Below are 18,147 nucleotides of genomic sequence, written 5' to 3'. Positions count from 1 at the left end.
TAGGTTTTACTTAAACATGTAGAGAAAGGATGGTTTTATTCTGTTTGTAGGTTTTGTTGAAATTCAATAACTGTAGAAAGTAAGTTTAGTTTCCTCAGACAAAGGCACTGCACTCAGCTGGTCTCAAAAACAATGACCAAGTCTGCCTTACCCTGAGACAGAGAAAAGACTGAGACCATTAACTTGTTTGAGACTGGACTTAAGTACCACAACACTAGCATTAGGGCTGCAAAATATGGTTAAAACTACATCATATCCAACCATCTAACTGAGTTACAATACATTGCTACATTGTTGTGGATACGCCTCGTAATATATTCAGATACATTGGTGAACCCTCAATGTGATGTAGTGAAAGACTGGCCTGCATTATTTTTGACCCTAATAATTTTAATTATAAACCCCCAAAAACATCTGTGATTGAACAGAATGCTCACAGAACTCTATAAAACCTTCAATGATTGGCTTATTTTCATATTGCAGACCTCTGTAATTTCAGTAATGTAAAGGCTGATATCACCATAAAGATTAACAAACAATACAATGTGCAGCCCTAGCACACACCTATACTGTCTTTTAATCCAAACACTCTGCACTACAGAGTTCAGTTATAACTCAAATAGCTCTGGTCAGTTCACCAATAATTAGAAGCACAGTTAAACAGAAGACCATTTACAATATAGGCTATATATCGGCTGAAACAATCTAGTGTTTCCAACAGGGATTAAACCAGCACTGAATTCCATATATATTCTTGTCTTAAACTGACTACATCTCTTACTAGCAACACACGAAAACAAGATTTAATCTAGATACTAAATGACTTTACATCATTCTCTCTTAGGCAGGGCAGGACAATGGACACATCTTAATCTCAAGGCATTATCACCTCATGGTCAACTTAAAAACAAACTTGGTGAAGTTGAGATAAAAATTCTTTTCTCACTGTAACCTCCAGTTAAAATCTAGTAGGGTAGCAATATTACTCAAGAATCAATCATTGTGATCAGAGTTTCTGTGCTGAATACATCATTAAGGGATGCGATGATGGAACAAATTTACAAATTACGTAACACACGAACAGCCCAAGAGGGATATTATTAGATATTATTAGGCAGGTATGTAGCATTAACAGGGCAGGGTTTATGTTACAGCGGTGGTGAGCTGAGCCAGACTAAAACCCTGGTCTCCTGCCTGTAGTCAGTGACTTAACCACTTTACTATAAAGCCAAAGAAAAGGGAAGCATTACTTAAGTACTAGCCTGGCTTAAAAGTGATAATTATTCTCACTCCAAGTGTTGTGTGTAAAATGTGTAAAGCACTAATGGCTACTGTCACAATAAACCTGCATCATCATAAGGAACTTTTAAAGGAATCAATATATATTGTATGGTAAAAAATATACACACTTTTTTATTTATTTATTTTATTTTTCAGGAATATGCCGAAAAAGCTGTTCAAGGAATGCTGACTGTTTTTTCTAAGAGCTTGACAGTGCACAAAACTGTGCTTGCAATTGTGATGCAAGTAGGTGTAAATATATCATTATTTTACATTTTGTATTTTGCACATTAGCCAATGGTGCATGATAAAATGGTGCTTTTGGAATTGTCGGTCTTCTTTACTTAAAGCACAGGTTAGATAAATTATGTAGCAAAAAAAAAACTTTATAGTATAAACTCTATAGTACAGCCCTAAAATGTAATGAATTTTTGGTTACATCACCATGCCAAGAAAATATTAATCAATAAAATCATGCTTCACCTTCCCCTCCCACCACACCCACCTATCATTGACAGAAAACGTACAGTTAGCTCAGAGACCCTCCCTGATACTGGAGGGTCAGAAATATGTTACAGTACAAAAGAAAAACACAATATATGATTTCTTGTTCACAGTGACCTCAATTAATATAATTAGATCTGTGGGCAAATGTACCAGTACAGTGTGGGACATCTCAATCAGAAAGCTATAAAATCAATCTCTATTCACAACTAGCTTTCACACAACAAAAGAACATTCAAAACAAAATGGTCAAAAGGTCTAGGAATTTCACTGCATTACAACACAGTTCCTGTTCAGCTTAAGTAAACACATACTACAGAGTGAACCCCCCCAAGCCTTTTAAGCACAGTGACTGACAGGTGGAAAGCACACATCTTTTCATCAGCAGAATGCATTATTCACAAGACTCCTTTGGCCAAAGCAACAGCGGCCAGTTGCTGACTGCTGGAGTCTCAGGTTTTCTGATAGTGAATGACAATGCCGAGTCATGGGGCTACCAGCTGTTGTCTGATTGACAATGCCGTCTGGCTACAGGACATGAAGGCACATATTCAAACATGGGGAACATGATAGTGAGGACAGAAGTCTGACTTACTCTGCCCCACCCTCTCAGCACCGATAAGTGACAGAGGCAGCGTGGTTCTGTGCTCCACAAACTGCTCTCTCTCTAATGAGTGACATCTTTTCAGACAGCAGAGGAAAAAACAAGCGGGTTTCTACACAGGAAAGCAGGTAGGCCTTAACACAAACTCTTATGAATGTGGAAGACTTTGCAAGCATGATGAAATGTCTGGAGTTGATTTTGCAAAAGGAATGCAATACAAAAACCCAAACAAAAGTTAGCATCAACCTGAACACTCTCTTGAACTATTAAGATCATTTTAATAGGCTGCTGTGACGCTTTTGGGACTAGACATGTTGTATCTGCAGCTGTTTAATTCAACTGTGTCACACTTGCATAGATGCTCAGGAGACAGAATGTGGTCATTATGGTACGTTAAGAAATACTCAAAGAGGAAATTCTCAGATTTCACAGTAAGTGCTTAAAGGGCCCACATACTACATTTCTCTTGCATTTTGTTTTTTCCCCATTAAAGAGGCCCATTTATAATGGTTGTGTGGGTTTGTATAGGGGTGGATTTGGCAAAAATACAGTATGACGGTACTTCATGGTACATGATAAGCATCACAGTATTTAGTTTTTCTGAGGTTTAAGTTGAAATGGACAAAAAAAGAACCAGTAGCACCACATTGAGAAAATACAATCAAAAATATTTAAGTACAAATGATTTTTATTCAACTTTTCAAATACTATGTTGTACTGCATCAAAATACATAGGACTAATTACGCACTTTTTTTAACAAAACATGCATTGCCCAGCCCAAATGCCAATATTCATTTTTACATGACCACTTGCTGAATTCCTTTTATTCATTAGATTTTTTAACTGAAATTACTTGAAAAAAAATCTTTTCCCACCTTTCATTGAAAATTAGGAAGGCTTTTTCCTTCTCCTGTAAAGTTACAATTTTGGTAGACACAAGGTTTTATCCTGACAGTGGCGATATGTAAATGCTCCAGTCAAAAACAACAAAAACAAGCTGAAATACCTCATATAACTTCAGTCTGAATGGGCGGGGCTAAACTGCTATAGGCTCAATATGCATGTATATAAACATTGGTCTTTGTGACATCACAGAAAAACAGAGTATTCAAACTGGGCTGCTTTTTGCAGCATAATTTCCATATAAAGACTGTATAGACTAAAGTATAAATTTCAAAACCTTAATGTTTACATCAAGCTTCATTTACAAAAAATGGGCCCTTTAAGTGTTTGAGCAAGCTGCACTAGCACTGAATAGCATATAGCTAGCATTGGATGAACATCTGTTCCAATAATGAGTGAGCAACAAAAAATCAAACCAAGCATAAATGAAAGTAAAATCAGTCACCATACAAATGGCTCAGCGAAGAGAGGCTTGCAAACAGAGCAGCTGTCAGCAAAGCGCAGAGGTGGAAATATTCCAGGGATTTCCAGGCTGCACTTACTTACTTTAGCTGCAAACAATGTGGCTTGCTCTGGACTGCTTGCTCTGCATTGCCTCTGTGCCTACAAATAATACTACATTGTCTACGACTATTCTGTGCTGCAAACAACCACCGGGCTGGCAGGCAAGTCCAGTCACAGCGCCCATCACTTCACAAAATAACACAGGGGGTCGGGACGAGCGAAATGACAGGTGGCAGGGCGTGAAGGGGGCTTCAGAGAGCAACTGCGTGACGAGGCTGAAGCTGGCTTCCTATTCGCCGGCTTCTTGTTCGAATTTTCCCGTTCCACCTTAACTGCTGCACCATTTAAGGTGGAACGGTAAAATTCGAACAAGAAGCCAACTTCAGCTTCGTGGCCGTGTGCGAGCCTGTAACGTTAGCCGGTGAGCAGCGTCCACGTCCACGTCCACCAGCTGCAGGTTTGTGTCTTACAACAGGCACTCACTGGAATTAAGCACGAGCGAAAAAACGAGTTTAATGCCCCCTTATGCACTTTCTGTGTTCTTACACAGAGCTGAACTGGCTGTGGACACAGTTCACTCAGGGCTAACAGTTTACTAGCTTTGTAGCTGAACGCCAAGCTGAAGACTCGGCTCTGTTGTTAACTATTTGGCTGTTTCTCCTGAATTCTGCGCTGAACGCGTCTGTGGAAAAGGTGTCTGTATGTAAACAGTGCGAGCCCCGTGTGGAGTCTGGTTAGTTGAAGTCTCTTACCAGCTCTCCAAACTTTCCGCTCTTCCAACTCACAGCCGCGACTCTTCGACACATGTTCGTACGGGGCGCGAGGAGGACCATCCGCACAGAGAAAAAGCGATTTGAAATATTCCGCTTGAAACATTCCGCGGACAAACTCAGGACACGTCTCACGAGACAAAGATCCAACATCCGAACCTCATCTAACGCTGAATTAGTAGACTTTCTATACTTTCCCCTTTAATCATAGCATCGAATGTATTTTCTCAAATAGTGCGCGTTCCTGTCCAATTCAACCACCCTGGGTTACGAAAGTATGTTAAAGGGAAGGGGAACTCCGCCAAGTCTTCTAAATTTCTACATAATTAATTGGTTAAAATAGAGTTCAGAGTGGTTTGGTGTGAAATGCTCCATTCTAGCGAAACTTACAGAGGCAGAACCGTTCACAGTGGTGGTGACAGGAACCAGACGTCCACCTCTAAAAGCTCCATCCATCCATTATCAAAACCGCTTATCCTTCTGGGTCGCGGTGGGGTGCTGGAGCCTATCCCAGCTGTCATTGGGCGGAAGGCAGGATACACCCTGGACAGGTCGCCAGTCCATCGCAGGGCAGACAGACAGACATACACATTCACACACACCTAGGGGCAATTCAGCATGTCCAGTTGGCCTGACGGCATGTCTTTGGACTGTGGGAGGAAACCGGAGTACCCGGAGGAAACCCACGCAGACACGGGGAGAACATGCAAACTCCACACAGAAATTACCCCGGTCGCCCGGCCGGGAATCGAACCCAGGCCATTCTTGCTTTGAGGCAACAGCGCTACCGTGCCGCCCCCCTCTAAAAGCCCCCTCACAGAAAATTATTACACAAATTGGTTATGAAAACGCTGTCTGATGTCTGAAACATTGTTTTACAATAGTTTTGTGATAAAGTTTTGACCTAAAATGACTTATTAATCCATTTATTTTAATCTGTTCATGGTGGAGGGATACATGAAGGGTGATCTAAGGTAAATAGTCCTCAAATAAAATTTACTTTTTTAGGTTTATGGCTATTTTACCATTATGAACATGACATATAAAAACTCATGGGCATGTAAACGTGTAAGTTTACTGGTTGTTTTGGACAAAAAAAAAATGATTAGATTTGTGTTGTAGACATGTGTATCATGTAATAAGCACCATATAATAAACCTGACACTAACTTTCTCTACAATGAGCCATTTTAGATCAAACCACTGTGAATGACGTTGCTTACATTGCAACAATGAAATTATGCAAACATCGGTGGAATTCCCACATTAATACTATATTTATTGCCATCGATTTGCTGTAGTGTGATGTCGAGGGTGGTGAGCAGAGTGTAAAGGAACAAATATGTGGCGCTAATTTTAAATCAAAGAAGAATAACATCCTAATATGTTTTTTCTGATTTTATCTGGTAACGTACAATGTGAGCATTAATAAATTGCTGTTTTTAATGTAACAGTAACTTATTACTTACAAATAGTAACAATATTTAACTGCTGAAAGGCTTGCAAAATTGCACAATGCCACAACATTTGTAAATGATTGGTCACTCCCCTTAAAGAAGAATTCCACCAGTCTTTCAAAATTTCTATGTAATTCAGTCATTGAGATGTAAACAAATTCATTCAGGGTGGTTTGATGGGAAATGTTGCACTCTGCCGGAACATACCGAATCTTTACTCTGTACAAATTTTTCTTTACAGTGGTGTTCGTAGGAACTAGGGGTTCATGTCTACAATGCAAATATAGCCATTTTATTTACTATCCAAAATGGCCAGTGAGCATACACCTGACTTACATGTAATTTTGATAATGGTAAATCTGAAAAAATGCATTTTCCTTGGGGACTATTTTGTCTCACAACATCCTGCATATGCCTTGGATGCATTAAAAAAATATATTGTTACTGTCTCCATTTTTTGACTTTCATTTTTCTGCATCATTTGAACACAGCTTTACATTGCGTGAAAATTTAAATTGCTTGGAATAAAATCTGTGTACATTAACTTACATTGAAAGCAAAGAATGTTTTTGCCTTCTCCTGAAAAGTTGCCATTTTGGAGATACTTGTTTTTCATGAACAGTGACAATATATATTAGTCCAAACCCTCAAAACTGTTTAAACTTAACAAAGTCTCAGGCATCAGGCAGCGTATTCATAACCATTTAATGCTTTAATGCTATCTGTGAGGGAGATTTAGAGACATCAAACTCTTCATACGTCTTTTTCCTATCACCACCACTGTGAACAGTTTCGACTTTCTCTATAATGGAGCCTTTCACATCAAACCACTCTGAATGATGTTGTTTACATCTTAACCATTTAACTATACAGACATTTTGAAAAATCTGAAATTCGCCTTCAACTGCATGGAAATAACTGTTTCAGCGTTATTAGTCTGTCATGCTTGATCACTGTCTGGTCTCAGCAGGGTTTCAGCGACAGCTGCTTGAACAGTAGCCCAGTCTCAAAATTTGGCACAGATCATGTCCGGCTAGGTGCTCAGATGCAAATTGCAATCACTTCACGCTCCTTTAACTGTGCTCTGAACTTAAACTATCAGCTGATTAGTGTGGACTAGGAGTGCTCTATGAAATGTACTTGCTGGTAAAATAAACTTTGTCTATTCAGTTCTGCATAGAGTTGTAAGCTGCATATTACTGGTTAGCTGGTAGTCACTAGAGTCACATGCTTAGCCACATGGCTTATCACAGTATCTGCACAGGAAGTATCTCCAGTGACAGCGGTCACCATTCAACAGAGAAAGGTATTTTCAAAGCTCACACACTGATGTGAAGCTTAAAGAGTCCATATCACGCAACACTGCATTTTATTCACTTTTTTTTAATAGTTTAAGTTTAACATGTAAACATTGTTAAAGAACGCGGTGTTCACTCCCTCAGTACATGCCGTCCGTATAGGATAACTAAGCCTCAAAAGAGCCCACTTTGAGTTCATTGTTTTGTGATGTCATACCCACCTATAGCTTCCTATTCCCCACTCCGCCCATTCACACTGTATTTTTAAGGAGTGTTTCAGCACAGACTGCTAGTTAAATGAGGCACAGTGTATACATGGCAACCGATGAGAACATAGGTCATTTACATATTGTCACAGTTGGGATAAAACATTGGATCACCACAAACTGATAACCATACAGGGGAACGAAAAAACCTTTTTTCATTTTTTTGAATAGAAGTTAATAGTTTTTTCAAGGTAATTTTGGATCAATTCTATTGGTCCGTTTATCATAAAATATGAATATATCATAAAGGTCAACTGACATTTCCATCAGAAAAGAAGTCATCTACATATATTCATCTTAAAGGTACAGTAGCAAACATGGGCTGTTTATTTTAAAGGGATAAAAAGAGGTTGGAAAATGTTCATTTCATAATGAATTATGACTGTTTGTGGTACATAAAACCACACAAGTTTCATTCAGGGGAAGAATACAAGAAGAATGTAGGCTATGGGCCCTTTCACTATTCATTATCTCACTACAAATCTACTTACATCATTTACTTACATTATGTAGGTAAAATAAAGTTAAAAATAGGTGAACCTTAGAAGCTGATTGAAGTTTAGTTGGTTCCTGCTGTCAGATATTTGTTGCCAGAAATGTGTAAAACATGTCATTCAAAGGCCTTCTGTTGATAACCCCCCCCTTCACACACACACACACACCCCTCAGGTCAGACAACACTATTTCATTTCTCAAATGCCCTTAAAATCGGTTCCCTTAACACTGTATAAGCACACAGAGTGTGGACACGCATGGTCTACATGGCATGGACTGCCTAAAGAACTGTAATGAGTAAGCGGTCTGAGGTGCAACTATTCAAATGCACAACTGTACTGTGTAACTGAAAGATGAATGATAAAACAATGAATGTTTGCAGATAAAACACCACACTTCATACCAGAGTGTTTGACTGCATTGGCTGAAGTTCACTCGGTCGAGATTCAAATAACTTAGCTGTGCTGTGTGGATATAAGTCGACGAATGTTCATTCCAGGCAGTTTATTTTGTGAGTTTAAGTTGTCAGATGTTCCTAATCATTACGGTGGCTGGTATGAGAGAGTTTCTGTCAGACAGAGGTGCCTAGAGCAGCCTAGAGTGATTCTGTTATTACTAAGTCAATGAAATATTTTCTCAACTAGAAGTAAAAGTAACCAAAAAAATGCCAATTAAACTTCTGCATATGCATCTTGGTGTATCAGTTTGCATGGGCTGTTTGTTAGGTGCTATTCTTTTTTTGGACTTGTAGGTTTAAAATAAAAGGCTAGCTCTAAACTGAGAGGTGTGAGCAAGCAGTGTTGTGGAGTAAGTACAGGAATAACAGATCGGAATGAATTTAAACATAAACATGAGCTAAATGTGAATGGCTAAAATGTAACTGAGCAAAAAGTAGACCCCATTTCCTCACAAATGTAGCCCAACTGAGGATAAAATAGCAGGAAAGTAAAGCGGTACACTTACAAATTTACCCTTGGGGAACAATAAATTCCTGTCTCGTTCTATCTACACGCAATGTACTACATGTAAGTAAGTACTCTTCACCTCTGCTGGAACCTTTGGCATTAAAGGGGCATTTTTCATTCAGAGTAGTTTGATTTGAAATGGTTCATTGTAGAGAAATTCACTGACTCAGTTTTTTTTTACAGTGGTGGTGATAGGAACCAGGGGTCATGGTGTCTACAACCATTGTATTTACCTTCCAAAATGACCAGTAAACTTACATGCGTCCTCTGAGATTGTATGTGTTTTTTGGGTACTATTTAGCCTGTAGCTCTCAGAGCCATTACACACTTCAGATGTCTGGTTCCTATCACCACCACTGTAAACAATTCAGAGTCGGTATGTAGAGAGCAGTATTTCACACCAAACCACTCTGAATTACTTTGTTTACCTCTTAATAATGTAATTATCAACAGATTTTGTAAAGTTAAAGTACTTGCTATAAGCAGCACTGAAAGTACTATCACCTGAAAATACCCAGAACACAGAGAATCAACAGAAATGTTCCTGAGGTAAGTGTAAAGCTGCGTCCAAAACCATCCTACACACACTACACTAGTGAACGGACCTGTACTGGTGGTGAACTATTTTTGCCATACTATGTAGTGCGGTAGTAGGCTCTGCGGTTTTAGACGCAGCCAAAGTTGTGACTGTCTCCGTCTCCTGGAGGCTTTTGGGTTAAAGTCCAGCCCGCGCTTCTCATTGGCTCGCGCTCTGCGCTGCACCGTGCGTGCGCGTGCGCGCTCTTCGCCCCTGCGCATGCGCGCCGCTGCGCTCCTCAGCCTTTGAAACTCGGGCAGAGCTCAATTAAGAGACCATGTCCGCCATCGGCCGCCCGCGCTCTCCGCTCTCCTTATTCCACCCAAATTCTCCATGAAATAGCATTATCCCCCCGGGCCTCGAGGATGGCCGGTTCGGTGAGTACTGCTTTACTGCGGCCGAGGTGTCCGCTCACGTTTGCGTCTCTCTGCCTCTGCGCTGCTTTTTCTTCTCTCTATCTTTCTCGCTCTCTCTCTTTTTTCTGTCTGTCTCTAAAATTAGAGGAAAGGGGGCTCGTGCGCTAAAACGCATGTGAGAATTCCTCGCCGTATAATGTGAAGTGCGCTGGAGAGAGTTGAGGCGTTTGCACGTACGCGGCTGCCTGCAAACTAAACGAGTCGCATTTGAATGAGAAGCTCGCAGCAAATGTTTCGAGAGCTCCGTTGCATGGTATTCTCCTCTAATTCTTTGGGACGAGGTGGAAAAGTGAGATGAGGCAGATTTAAATGAGCCCCCAAACCACTGCTGCTTCTCTTTATCCTCCTTTTTGATTTCCTAATCTGTGAGTGAATCAAAGGCGGCTTGTCTGTAGTTAGTTATGGTTGTGGTAGTGCAGTAGACAGAGTGCACTAGTTGAACGGTCTAACCGCCGTGTTGCTGCTCCAGGGCGCCGTTCAGGTGAAGCTGGAGCTCGGCCACCGCGCCCAGGTGCGCAGGAAGCCCACGGCGGAGGGCTTCACTCACGACTGGATGGTGTTTGTCCGCGGACCCGAGCACAGCAACATCCAGCACTTCGTAGAGAAAGTGGTGTTCCACCTGCACGAAAGTTTTCCGAGGCCAAAAAGAGGTAAAGAATCAAGCCCCTTTTTTCGTCATGAGAACTAATGGAGGAGAATTGAAGTAATGTGTGTTGGTTTTGTATGTTTGATCTGTGCTTGTGTTGAAGCTCGATGTGAAAGGTTCGTGTCTTGAGGAGGTTCTTGCAGTTTTGCACAGTGCAGTTTTATGCCTACAGTGTGCAGCATGTTCATGCATTTCTGCAGTCCGAATTTCTCAGTGCAGCAAGACCACCGTGCTGTTGCAGAGTGGATGGAAGAGGCGTGTGTGTGTGTGTGTTAGGCTTTATTATTCATAAAGAAAGTGTGCTGTTGAGATTTTGTTGGAAGTTTCATCTATATTCATAAACCAGAGTAACTTACAACGTGAAGCTGTTTAAATTTCTGAGAACCATGCATTGCGTTAATGTGTGTGTGTGTGTGTGTGTGTGTGTGTGTGTGTGTGTGATGTTTTTGTGTGTTAAGCTGGTAGTGCTTGGCTGTGTATTGTCCACACTTCACTCGTAGCAAAAACGGTCTTGTGTAGTATTTAAAAAAAAGTTGTTTGACCTTTTTAAACAACACATTTTGGTGCTATATAGAACCATTTTTAAAAGTTTCTTAATAAACCATATACAGCAGGTTTTCCATCATAGAGAAAAATCATGCAAAGAAACATTTACACATTCCGATGGTGTTTTGAGTGTTCAGTTTTCTATAGAACGCTTGATGAGGAATATTTTAGGGGTGTAAAGGTGGGCGGTGTGGCAAAAAATATAGTATCGTGATATTTTGAAATGCTGACGATACGCGGTGTGTATGGCAATATTTCGTTTTTCTGAGGTTTGATCTTTTGGAACAGACAAAAAAAAGATTGTCACATTTATTAAAGTACGATTAGACACTGAATACAATGATTTTGTCCCTCATCACGTACTGTACTGCACTAAATCCAGTTAAACAGGAGTAATTAAGCTCTGTTTGTAATGAAGCATGCAGTTGATCAGTGCTCTTTAAATACTGTCAATATTCATTATATGCTCAGAAAGACACATTGACTTAATGTCATGATAATGATAATTATCATTATATTGCTCATTACTCTGTGTTAGTATATCTGAACTGGTGCCAAATGCCAATATTGAGTTTTCGTGTTGGTGGTATAGATGGATGTCACAGTTAACTGCAATATATGGTGTTTGCTGTGCATTTCACAACAGTAAGGCATTCTTTTAGCAAATTATTTTTTTAGCAAAGTATAATGCGAACGATACAGTGATGGTGAATTTGGAAAATATATGTTGTGAAATCGAATTTTATCAGTAGCGTCTGGTGTAGTAAGCCGGGAAGAGAAGATGAGAAATGAGTGAGCGTGTGAAGGAGGGAATGCACCAGGTTGAGTTTAGCGTGCTAGACTGCAGGGGACATGGTGGAGCTTGCAGGACGGAAGGGATCAATTAAAATATTTTGTTGGTTTGAAGTAGTTTCCCCTTTCTTTGCCGCTCATGCGTTGGGGTTTGCTCTGACGTGACAAGTGCTGGGCAGTGCGCCAGGCTGGGTGTGTGTCTCGGAGAGACTCTCTCTCGTACCCTCATTACACACGACTCGCATTGCAGACACTTTATTGGGACCAGATTGTGGAGATTGTGCGCCCTCAAATGCCGCACTCTGCCCTCTCTGCCTCTTTCCGCACGCAGAGCAAGACCGGTCTGGAAGGGATCACAAATACATGAGCATGAAAATGTGATTATATTATGCAGTTGGCATGACAACAAGAGATGGGTATTCCTTTTTTTATTGTTTATTTATTTAAATACGTGAAGAGCAAGTGGTAGACCAAAATAAGTAAGGAGTAGGATGGTGTTCATTCATGGACTGGAGCTTGTAGTATTCTTTATCGTGGCCTGAATCAAAACAAACTGGAGAGGACTTGCTGTAAACCGTGCCATGACTCAACCTAATTCACCGCAGTAGTATACTGGGAAATCGGACCACAAAGTTTGGAAAATTAAACACCCAATTTGAACTTTGTTTTGCTTCAGCTCAACAAGACTGACTTTTAGTGTATGTGATTTTATTATTATTTTTTTTACAACGTGTTTTTTGTTTTTTTTTTTATTATTATTATTTATTTATTTATTTATTTGCATGTACTCTGTTTCCTACTGGATTTGATTTACACGCATTCACAGAAAAACATGGAATTTTTTTTGCGTGTTTACATTAGTTCCAAAGGGGATGTGCTTTCCAGCGCCAGTTGTGCATGTGTCTTTGTGGTGACAATGTGGTGAAAATCTCCCCTGCCATATTTATTTTCTCAGAGCATTAGGACAGACTGTAAATCACCCAGTCCTAATTTGGAAACTACTTGAAACATGCTCTGAAGGCCTTTGATGACGAGAGGGGCACCAAATGTAGGTTTGCTTTAACATCCCTCCCCTTGAGCCCCCCCTTGACAAATGTGTTGCAGGGCCTTCTGAAAAAGTTCAAAACCAGCAGGAGGATACTTAACCTCTCATAAATCCTTTCTTCTGACAGCACCTAAGAGATTCTCCCACCCCTCTTTAAAAGTATATGGTATGCACCCTAATGTATTTTTTGCACCATGACAAATTAGAAGTGTAAGTACTTCCTGAGGTTCTTCAAAATGGTTGCAAAAGGGGATTTTTTTAAAAAGAAATGTTTATAATTAGTTTGACAAAAAGTCAAAAGTCTGATGCAGAATGGATTGAGGGAAGTGGGAGTTTATATTAAATGAAAAGTGCTGTACATCACCGTTAAAGTTAACTTAAGGTCAGTTCAGATTGGAAGCGCTGAAAACAAGATGTTACAGTCAGCTTGAACTTTGGATGATACAGTCAGGCTCATTCTTGACTGTTGTTTAGCGTCTGCTCAACTCACCAGCCCAATCAGTCTTTGACTCAAAAAGCTGTTTGAGAAGAGTTTTCTGCACCTGCAGTTCTTCATTATTCCCAATCCAAACCAATTTAAAGGGCCATATCCCACTTTTTCTCTTGCATTTTATTTTTTCCTTTGAGGTCCACAAATGAAGAGTACACTCTTTAAAATGCTTCTTCAAGGGTTCTTTAGTAAAGAAAATGGTTCTCTATAGAACTAGAACACGCAGAACCCTTTGCATGATTAAAGGGTTCTTTGCATCATAAAAGCGATCAGATTGATGGAAAATATGCTGTAGATGGTTCTATATAGAACTTTTTCTGAAAAGGGTTCTATATAGTACTCAAAAGGGTTCTATTGTTACAAGCTTGACATCATAACAATAGAAGAACCCTTTTGGGTGCTATATAGAACTCTTTTGAAAAAGCTTCTATATAGAACAAATCTGCAGCACATTCTGAAAAACACTTCCATTTTCTTTTCTAAAGAACCCTTTGAAGGACCACCTTTTTCTAAGAGTGTAGTTTTATGTACTAAAACAGTCAGTTCATTTTATGTGATCATTTTCCTTTATCTCTTACAGCTAAACAGGCTGTTTTTGTTTTGCCTTTAAGACTGATGTATGTAAATCATCTCTGTTCTGATGAATGGGTGGAGCTAAACTGCTGTAAGCAAAATGCATGTATGTTTTTTTTTTTTTGACCTTTCAGAAACAGTGGGGAAAAAAAAAACTATTTTTGCAGCATAGGTGTAATCATGATACTTAAAATTTTTACCATGCACATCACAATATTTAGACAGAGTGTGCCAAAAGCTGCCATCAAAAACATTTAATGCAATGATTATTATTTAACATTTCGAGTACTGTGCTGCACTAAATGCCACTAAACAGATCTAATTATGCTCTTTTTCCTAATTATAAAGGCAGTTGGTCAATGTTCAAGGGCTGATTATATCCACAACATGCTTCGAAAGCCATATCATGATATCGATTAAAATATTGTCACATTGCCCACTCCTGATGTGTACAATCTACATCAGACTCTTCTGTTTCATTAAAGTGAGGCAAATTAAGTTTTCCACAGTATGGGTCCTTTAAATAATGGGTTTCACAGCTCTGTGTGGTGACTCCTTGATGATCTACAGAAGAGCTCTCTGTGGACGCTGGATATAGATAACCTGCTTTCTTAGACGGGACAGAATTTATGGAGCGCATGTAATGTAAACAATCAGGCTTATTATTTGGGGTCCTATGAGGCTCCTTCAACCCCCTACCCCCACCTCCCCTTCACTCCGGCCCCCCTGGCTCTACGCTTTGATCACGGCCAGCCAGTGTCAAGAGGAGCGGGGAGGGAAGTTTAGAGGGAAAGCTTGTGCACAGACGAGTGTGTGTTTGACAGTTTAATACCAACAGTCTCACCAAGCTGCCCTGGAAAAGTACAGCTGTATCTGTTCTCTCTGTCTCTCTGTCTCTCTCTCTCTCTCTCTCTCTCTCTCTCTGTCTCTCTCTGTCTCTCTCTTTCTTTTTCTCTCTTTCTTTCTGTGTGTGTGTGTGTGTGTGTGTGTGTGTGTGTGTGTGTGTGTGTGTTTTTTTCCAACTTGTCTAAAAGTCTCGCTTGCCCTGTCACTTTCCTCCCACCCCTAGGAAGCTTCCCTACTACTTGATATTACCCATCCAGCAGCTGTTCTATATTACAAGAAATGCTTCCCTGTTTCACTTAAAAGAGGAGCCTTTGTTTATTATACTTGCCTTTTGCTGAAATTTAGTCTGAAGTGGCATTCCTGCACTTGTAAAGCAGCGTATGAACTGTGCCAAAGGAATGCGCTGGTTGTCTTTTGTCACATACACATTATACATTCTGAAAGACAAAACGTGTCTTTTAAATGTCTTTTTTAAATGTATTTTTTTAATAGAGGGTAACTGCATATACAGATATATTCTGTGATTTTTTTTTAGGAGATTGTTGCGAGCTAGACACATTTAAACGGGGGTGAAAATGTGCCCGGGTTGGAGGCAAAAAAATGCTATGATTAGCGGCCATGCTGTGTAGCCTTGGAAACCTGATATTTAGTGTTGGGAGTAGGATGGGGGGGTTTGGGGGTGTGTGCAGGGTAACCAGCTCAAAAGAAATGGACTGGAACACAGCCGTCCATTTCACCTGCACCCATGTACGCCAACCTAAGAAAACAAAAAAATCGCTGAAATACAGCTGTGTGGCTTTTGGGTGGTCACAAGTGGCTAACCATAATTTAGGGAGCACAGGAGTGCGTAACGTGTTGTCTTTGTCATCAGAGACACCTTCAGCGTTTTGTATAGGCACGCTCAATTGGCTGAGTTTAGTAAAAGGCTGCCCATAGAATTTATAGAAGTCATCCACTTCTAGGGCTTAATAACGTTGTAATATTTCATTATGATGCTGTGACTGTGCATCATGCAGAATGGACATTCTATTAATTATGCTGTTTAATACAGTTACAACGCCAAGTTTACAAATGCTCAGCACCAACTAACAGCTCATTCCAACACACCGACACTTGACATTAGTAGGCTGTGCATCAACATGATTAGTCATCATCTTTCTTCATACGAATTTTGTTCCAAACGTACTAAATGTTAGAACACTGAATAGCGAACTAAGTATCGAGAATTGACTCGAGCAGTGGGCTGAGTGTATTGTTACACCTCTAAGGCTTAAAGTCAGTAGGAATGGGAAATTATAACATGTTTTTCTTCTGTACTGTTATGTATTTCTGGGTGAAACATGGTATCAGGGATTGTTTCTGAGCTAGCTGAGCATTCCCCCCAAATAATTGGTTGGGGTGGTGGGAAGGGGAGGTGAAACTTATTATGGGTTAATATTTTTCTCCACTCATGGGTGGACGGTGATGTAATCAAAAAACAGAAGACATTTTAGGGGCAGACAAAAGAAGCTGAGTCATCAGTACCCAGTGCAGTAGAGCTAAGATTGCAGGGAATGATGCAGGTGACCAAGGCAGTAAATATAATAATGTAAACATCTCACCAATACAGTCATAATATGACAGTGGAAGTGGACAAAGATTTTAAATACTTCAATCATGTAAACAAAATTAGTCTCACCCAACAACCTCCAAAGTAGTTAAAAATCAACTCAAGGTTTCAGTACCTGGTATCGGAACAAGATGCAGTGATTTGTTACTGAATTTATTTTTTATTGATTGATTGCCTTCTTTTTATTTACAAACTGAAGTTTGGTGTGACTAAATGAGTGTGAAGTGCTGGAAGTGGGTATATGTACGGACATTCAAGAAGCACAGACATTTAGATAACCAATCAGCAGTCTGGATTTTGCTTATTGAAATTCAGTGTTGAAAGACAGATTTTCCTGATACTCGGTACTACTGGAATAAAGGTTTTGAAGTTTGATTATGGGAAAGCAAGAATTTTGTCTTTGAAATGGTGTCATTGCTTAATGTTACTAGGGATATGACCTAGACTTTAATGAGATTCTTGTGTGTGATAATTATATACAAAACCTGCTTACATAGATTGTTGTATCTGATGGTTATCAGAGGATTTATTAAGGCTTCATGACAATATGACGTTGTTATACCTATTGCAAACCAAATCAATTAAAAAAAATAACTGCACATTTTTATTCTTCCCACTAAATTACATGCACTCCACCCATTATGCACCTCATCTGTTGCAGCTTAACCCAGACTCTCTGAAATCTTACCACAGATGGAGGGAGTCATGAGCCAGATAAACCACTCATCCAAAACAAAATATCATGCCAGCATTGAAGATGCATGATCATATTTGGTCTTGGGGAGTGGAAGTATTGCAGTCAGTAGAAAAATGCAGGAAGATAAGGAAAATGTGTTTCTTGTAGAGAAATCATTGTTCTATTAATCCCATAGCAGGCAGCTGACTTTCTCTACCTGACAAATGGAAGTTGCCTAAAGCCTTATTCGGATGGGATTAGTTTTCCCAGGAGAGGTGGGGTAATGCCATAGGATGTCTGTAATGTTTATGATTTATTTGCACTTGAAAAGAAATCTCAGTATAAATGATAGAGGTGGGAGTGGCTACTTGATTCACGTGCTGCCTTCACTCCAGAGAAGAGTAGAAAATGTCAAAACAGTTCATTTAGCCATTATTTTGTTTACCCTAACCATTTACCTCGCAGTGCGTCATTAGCATTGCCATTTAGCTTGAGAGTTCACAGCAAACAGTCAACTTCACCACATAGTAAAACTTTTTTCTGTAATGTTTACATGTTGTTCTGAGTTGTACGTTAGGTAGGAGTGTAACATGACACATTAGCTCGATGTTAGCCACGGAGAACACAAGTAAACACTTATTCGAGTGCCTCCATACTTAAGAAACTCCTTTTTTTTAAACCCCTTTTTTCAGAGAATATAATTGCGTTTTTACCAACATGATTCACATGGCATTATAACCTGAGGTTATTTCAGTGGCTCGCTTTGTGAAAGGTAAAAGGCGCTGGAATTTTTACTGATGTGGGAGCACACAGTTGGTAAAAATGACTAACATGGCACATTCAAAATCACTGAGAAACGGTAAACGATAAAATTTACATGACCC

At 39.8% G+C, this 18,147-nt stretch overlaps 2 protein-coding genes across 4 annotated transcripts in view; one reads left to right on the top strand and one right to left on the bottom strand.

Moving 5' to 3' along the window:
• Positions 1-4,771, bottom strand: part of focad (focadhesin) — a 77,368-nt gene extending 72,597 nt beyond the window's left edge. Inside the window, 1 exon segment of the mRNA XM_036596101.1 lies at positions 4,550-4,771. The gene's annotated coding sequence lies outside the window, so the exon portion shown is untranslated.
• Positions 2,434-18,147, top strand: part of mllt3 (MLLT3 super elongation complex subunit) — a 66,157-nt gene continuing 50,443 nt past the window's right edge. For 2 of the 3 annotated variants that reach the window (XM_036596103.1, XM_036596102.1), the window contains exons 1-2: positions 9,870-10,001; positions 10,510-10,690. In XM_036596103.1, the coding sequence (XP_036451996.1) occupies positions 9,990-10,001; positions 10,510-10,690 (193 nt within the window). In that variant the 5' untranslated portion in view covers positions 9,870-9,989. Of the gene's footprint in view, positions 2,518-9,869; positions 10,002-10,509; positions 10,691-18,147 lie in introns of those variants that run through there. The other variant, XM_036596104.1, reaches the window with a different exon arrangement.

Source organism: Colossoma macropomum, unplaced genomic scaffold (assembly GCF_904425465.1).
Source record: "Colossoma macropomum unplaced genomic scaffold, Colossoma_macropomum, whole genome shotgun sequence".
In the NCBI taxonomy this organism is placed as follows: domain Eukaryota; kingdom Metazoa; phylum Chordata; class Actinopteri; order Characiformes; family Serrasalmidae; genus Colossoma; species Colossoma macropomum.
The sequence above is the reverse complement of the archived record's forward strand: the minus strand, read 5'-3'. Positions and strand labels throughout refer to the sequence as shown.